Source organism: Pteropus medius, unplaced genomic scaffold, assembly GCF_902729225.1.
Source record: "Pteropus medius unplaced genomic scaffold, Ma_sr-lr_union100, whole genome shotgun sequence".
Lineage (NCBI taxonomy): Eukaryota > Metazoa > Chordata > Mammalia > Chiroptera > Pteropodidae > Pteropus > Pteropus medius.
Genome location: NW_024350927.1, coordinates 8280799 through 8286922, shown reverse-complemented (window position 1 = coordinate 8286922; position 6124 = coordinate 8280799). Strand labels below are relative to the sequence as shown.

Sequence of the window (6124 nt, the reverse complement as noted above, 5' to 3'; positions counted from 1 at the left end):
TCCCTCGGAGCAGGCGCGCCGAGGTTTAACGGTTCTCTAAGATTTTGTTCAGCGGCCTCATCCTGGGACAGGCATTTATGAGTCATCGGCTCTATGGGTCACATGGCCAACGTGACCAAAATAAAGTTTCAGTATTTTAAGCCGCTAGAAAAGGGGACAATGGAGCACACCGGGGGTGGGGAGTGGAAGGCGGGCACCGGCGGGCACGGGCGGGTCGGGCACCCGCTCGTGAGGCCGCGGCGGCGCGGGCCCAGGGGGCGGGGCTCCGGTGACCGGGGGGAGGGGAAGAGGCGGGACCTGGCGGAGACGCGCCCCTCCCCCCACGACCGGCAGCGACGCCCGGACTCCTCGGCGACCGGCCTCAAAAAAGCGGCGCCTGGCCGACCTCAGCCTCGAGGCCTCCCGGCCCCTGTTGTCCCCTGGCTGCGGCAGGCTGCGGGATCCCGGAGATCCCGCCGCGTCCTCCACTGCCACCGGGACCCCACGCGCCGGCAGCGGCTTTCCCCGGGAACGTCCTTCAGCCCCGGGAGCACGCGGGAAAAGCCCCAGCGCGCCAATGAACGACCGCTTTCCTCATGACGGTCACGCTCGGAGGCGGGGCTTCCCTTCGCCGCTCCCTAGTTCCGGGAACCCCCTTTGATTGGCCTGGACGGCCTGGGAAACACTGTAGTAATGCCCAATCAAAACGCCACATCTCAGCCTCGAGGAAATATTCCGTGTGGGCCCCTTTCTGATTGGAGAGTTCCTTTGGGCTTTGGCCACTGGGAAGCTTTGTTTAGGTCTGGAAGGCGGGCTTTCCTGGGAGTGGGTGGGGAGGGGGCGTTGATTCTTGACCAATCCTTTCATTCCGTTGGGTGGTGACCAGCCAATGGGCCGGATAGATAGGACGCTCCTCCCGGAGAGTAGTGAGACCCCTGGTGCGGGGCGATTGGTGGCGGGAGCGATGAGTGGCAGCCGCGTAGCCCAACGGGTACAGTGCGTGGGCCGCGGGGCGGGGCCAGGGCGGGTGCGCGGCGGCGGCGGGGTGGCTGGGCCGGCGGCGGCGGCGGTACGAGGCGCGCGCTCGGGGTCCCGGTCGCGAGGAGGAGGAGGATGTGGCGCGCGGAGGGGAAATGGCTGCCGAAAACAAGCCGGAAGGTAAGAGCCGGAGCGCGAGGGCCGGGGCGGCGCGGCGGGCGGCGGGACCCGGCCCCGCCGGACATCCCGGGCATCGGCGGCGCCGGGCGGGAGCGCGGGGGCGCGGCGGCGGCGGCGGGCGCCCCGGCCAGGGAGGGGGCGGCGGGCGGGGGGCGGAGCGCAGCCGGGTCCTGAGGTGACTCGCGGGGCGGCGGAGCGCGGCGCCGCACACCCCTACCCGGGGGCGGGCAGGGCCGGAGGGGCGGGGGGCCGGCGGGCGGGGGCCGGGCCCAGCGAGGAGGAGGAGTCGGCGGAGGGAGGGCCGGCGCCTCCCCCACCCGGACCGGGCATCCCCGCGGCTCCCGGGCCCGCGGCGCGGCCCCCGCTCCCCGCCCCCCGCCCCGGCCTGGTGGGGGCCGCGGGGCGGAAAGTTTATCCGCCTCGGGCCCCCTCCGGCCCCGCGCCCCACTGTCCCGGGCCGGTCCCCGTCGGGGCACGGCCGGCGCTCACCCTCGCCGTCCCTGGCTCCCGGGCGCCAGGGCCGGGCGGTCTCTGTCCAGCATCACCCTCGAGCCCCGTGGGCGCCTCCCAGAGCCCGCGGGGTCCCTGCGCTTCTCCCCACCAGGGGGACCCCCTCCTGCTGAGCGTCCCCGGGCAGAAGGGCCGCGTGTGACCCCTCCCCCTTCCGTTCCTGGGAGGGGGCCTGCGCAGCGTCCCCGCCCCTGGTAGTCGTTCCCATCCTACTCTTGCCCTTGCACCCCTCGCAGGCGGGAGGGTGGGGTCTCGGTTTCTATGGCAAGTGAGGATCTCCATACTCCCTTGCCCTTTACCTTCTGTGACCCTGATCCTTCTTTGGCAGAGGGGTCTGTCTCGTCCTCTCATCTTCTGTGGAATCTTTTGGGGCCTCTGCACACCATCTATTGACCCTTTTGCCAGGACAAGGGGACTCGGGCTACTCATGTTCTTCTTCCCTCTCCCAGTGGGTAGCGGGGGCCTGGGCAGCGCTGAAGTCATCTCTAAATGGGAAAGCAGGTACTTCGTGCACATTAAGCATCGTCTCCGCGCACTTCCCGGGGTTGGGGTGAGCTCATTTCCCGAATACCCTCTGAGTTGCCCTCTTTTTCTTACGGGAGAAACCGAATATGCCAAGACACCTTTCCCCGTTTGTCTGTCTCCCTTGACATGCTGTCTCTCCTCGGAGTTCCTGGTCTGGGTGAGGGTGGGTGCCCCATCAGATGTAGGGCAGGGCTTCCATTGTGCCTCCTACTGGAGTCGGAAGGGGCCGCGATAATTACTCCGATGTCTGAGGAAAACCAGGGTATAATTTTGCTTCCAAGTTTACTCTTGCCCCTTTAGGCTGGGGCAGCGTTCACCAGTTGACGCTACCCCACGAGGAAGAGGGTCGTGGGCCCTTGTTTTTTGGTGTTCCAATTACTGCCTTCTGTGCAGTAAGAACCAGACTTTGTACACCCTACATTCCAAGAGTCTTTGAACCTTCCCTGGAAATAAACTTCCTATTTCTTTTTTAGGAGAACTCATATTCTCCTTATGGCTTCTGTTTCCCAGTCAGCCATATTTAGTGAGCCTGTTACCTTGACTTTTTCTAATTTTCTTAAATTGTATTCATGTTGGCTGGATAAGAAGAAGCCATATGCTTTTCCATCCAGAAAAGGGAGTGTAGACACCCATGACGCCCACGTGCCTTAAAGGAAGGGGTTGCCGATGTGTTCCTTGTTGTACTAGAACCTTCCTTTGGCCCTGGGGTTGACCCTCATGGCATCCAAACATTTCTTTTGGTCTTGTAGCTTTCAGGTGAGGGGGAAATTTGGATGCTTTTTATTTTTTGCTGCTCAGGTTCTCTTTTGGCTAAGAAAGAGATTATCGTGATGCTATGCATTTGTTTATACACACATGTAGGTATATAGTCATAGATTAAATAACGTATTACGTATATACAGAAAATTGCAAGGTTAGATGACTACATTTCGGGTGTTGCGGGGACCTTGGTGTGTAAGAATATACGTGTATATATATGTGGATATATATATATATATGATTTGTTGGTAATTCTTCAGGCTTAGAAGAATCAGGAGGCTTATTGATAAGTCGCCAGTTCTTACCACTCTTTCATTTGTCATTTGCACTGTACTGAATAAGCAGAATGACATCCTGAGTGTTCACCACGTCCCTGAATACGTGAGTGAGGAGGGCTTGCTGGTGCGCACCAAAACTTAGGCATTCTGAATCGAGGGGCGGTATTCTCTGCTTGATTCTTCATGGGGTTAAAAGTTCTCATCTGATTTCTTTACTGTTGTGTAGGGAAAGGAGATTTCATGTATTTGGGGCAAAGGATAGGAGTGGGTGAGAAGAATATGTGTTTCTGTGACAGAGCTAGAAATGAACGGCCGTAAATATGTCGGTTTTATTTTGGCCATTTAAATAATTGAGAGGGATTGTGCCCGTTAGGAAGGAGGGGACCTTTGGAAGGGCCTGTGACTCTTTCTGAAAGGGTGGGAGGGATTCTCCAGGTTTTCCCTGAGTGTCACAGTTTGTATGTTTGGCTGATTGCCCTTGGCTCTGGGGCAGGGGCAGTGATGTGAGCCTCCTCTGGTCCCCTCACTTCCTTGGAGTGGTTGCTAGCTGCTGTCACTTTTTGACAGGCTTCGTTTGGAGCCTCATCCTCCCCAGCAAGCTCTGGCGGACTCTGAGCCTGTGGACCTTTCGTGCTTTTCTAGCAAGGGGGCTCTCCACGGGGATGCCTGAGTAAGGGCTGGGGTTTTCTGGAAGACTGGCCAGCAATAGGCCGACCTCCAGACTGCGCCCCTCAGTTAATACTCAGTTATCCAGCAGGCATAATCCCAATTGCCCAGAAGTAGCACTTTTGACCTCAATTTGCTTTTTTTTGGTATTTTAAAGTTTTCATATTCGTTTTATTCTGTCTGTATCTGTACCCAGCTTGATGGCATTGTATATTTTTAGGGCGTAGTATCACTGGCCCTTGGCAAACAAGAGGAGACTACCTGCTGTGCATGTTGGCGCTTGCCCCGTAGTCGTCACTTCAGTGGTGGACCCTTGGTGGACCCTTGCCTGCCCCTCTCCGTAGTGCCGACTGCCTTTTGGAGGGTCCCCAACCACCGGGAGCTCCATCCAACGGGCAGCGGAAGGAAGTGGCGAAGGTTAGAACACGCTTGCGCTTAGTGTGTAAAGTCTGGCTCTTGTCTTTGAGTTTAATAGGGTTGTGCTTTCTGTGTCACTTGTCCCCATAGATTATTGGCGCTCAACGTTTCTTAGTCTTCCAGCGTACGGTGTTCTCTTACAGTCAGTGAGGCTGGACAGGGTCTTTAGTGACTTTTTTATACCTGTCTGTTAGACCATCACTGTCTCCTCCTCTTCACTCCCTCCCCCCAGCTTTTTGGACAAGGTTGGGAGACCCCTGGGGCATCTTCCCTGTCTTCTTGAAGACCTGACTTTTCCTGCGTCTGGGGATGTTTGGTTTCTCCGTCTCATCGTTCAGTGGATTCAGAATGTTCACGTGTACTCAGCCTCCTCTACTCAAGGTCAGGTCGGGTCAGGTCAGACTTTGCTTCTCAGAAGGGGGGGTTGCCCTTGCTTGCTCTTTGAGACAAATTCATATATCCTGTTTATCCACGTTTTCCCATTTCTTTGGTTTTTAAGCTTCCCCTGTTCTTTCGAGTCAGGCGGCATTATTTTAGTCCTCTGGTTCTGCTGGGCGTAGCCGTGTGCCGGGCCATTATAATGCTCTCGGACTGATTCGGAGGTGGCCCGTCTGTGGCCTGGCATCGTTTCCCACTCCTTCATCCTTCGGCCATCCTTCGTCTCCCTCGCCTCGGGTTCGGGGGGAAAGACCTCTGTGTGTGCAGTTGTACTTCTTTGTAATTCCCTTAAGGACAAGCAGCAGAAGACAGTTCTTGTCGCTCCCCACCCCGACGTGGTTGTGCCTGTTGCCTCCTTTGTGGGACCCTTGACTCTGTTCTTTTGGACAGAAGTTGTTTTTACATCCACATTCCCATCAGTGAGCACATTCATGCTGGAGACCTTCGCTGAGCTTCTGTTCCGGGCAAGGATTGGGGGGAAGAGGGGGAGTGTATGTGACTTTGCTTGAGACCATAGGGGTTTTGTTAGCCTTTCAGTATGAGTGACGTTTCAGTGTATCTTGTGCTTGCCTTTTATATATTCTTATAAGGATTTCTTTTCTGAATTTTAATAGTTTGGATTGTTATCTTACAAAAATATACTCTAAAAGCCTACCATCCCATTGAGCTTTTACTCCACCCCTGCAGGAGTGGGGGTGGTGGAGAGGGTGGAGGGCGGGCTGGGAGGCATTGAGGAGCTTTCCCTCACACTGTGTGTGTGTGTAGAAGAAAGTAAGGTCAACCTTCTTTCTGAATGTCTAGGCATAACTTTGAGGTCATTTAGCTGTATGGCTGGTTGGAGTACTTATTTAACATTTGAACAGCAGCATCCTGGGCATTGTATGGAACATAAAATCAAACGCATCTTTAATAAATGGAAGTGGGAGAGGAATAATTTTCTCTTAAGATTAACTGATTTGTTTCATATTATCAGGTAGTGAGAACTATATGAGCTGCTGTTACATTTCCACTGCCAGGAAGTATTATATCTAAATTTAATGCCTGATTGTGGTGCCCATTCTTAGGCTAGGTATCTGATATCATTATCACATTATCACTGCTTTTGTTTCTTTTGTGACTTTTCATACTTTATGCTTTCTAATGATACTGTTATTTGTGGCTTTTTTTTTTTTGATGGTCTCAGATTTATTTTTGGATGTAGGTATGTATGGTATACATAATGATGACAATGATGGTAAAGAATTAACCTGAAATGCACTTTTTCTTTTCCATGTTGTTAGATTTCCCCTCCACAATGTCTGTAGAACCAATGCCGCTAGGATTTCCTGATTGTTTTATGCGGTTTGGTAGTGTCCTTTATTCATGTGACTGAATATTCATGTGGTGACAAGCAA

General features: G+C 54.7%; 1 protein-coding gene across 7 annotated transcripts in view; it reads left to right on the top strand.

Annotated features, from left to right (window-relative positions):
• The first annotated feature begins 885 nt into the window (after positions 1 to 885).
• The window catches only part of CAMTA1 (calmodulin binding transcription activator 1), a 784924-nt gene continuing 779685 nt past the window's right edge, over positions 886 to 6124 (top strand). For 3 of the 7 annotated variants that reach the window (XM_039842317.1, XM_039842312.1, XM_039842314.1), the window contains exon 1: positions 1022 to 1137. In XM_039842317.1, coding sequence (XP_039698251.1) covers positions 1113 to 1137 — 25 coding nt within the window. In that variant the 5' untranslated portion in view covers positions 1022 to 1112. Of the gene's footprint in view, positions 1138 to 6124 lie in introns of all 7 variants that reach the window. The other 4 variants (XM_039842311.1, XM_039842303.1, XM_039842305.1 and 1 more) reach the window with 3 other exon arrangements.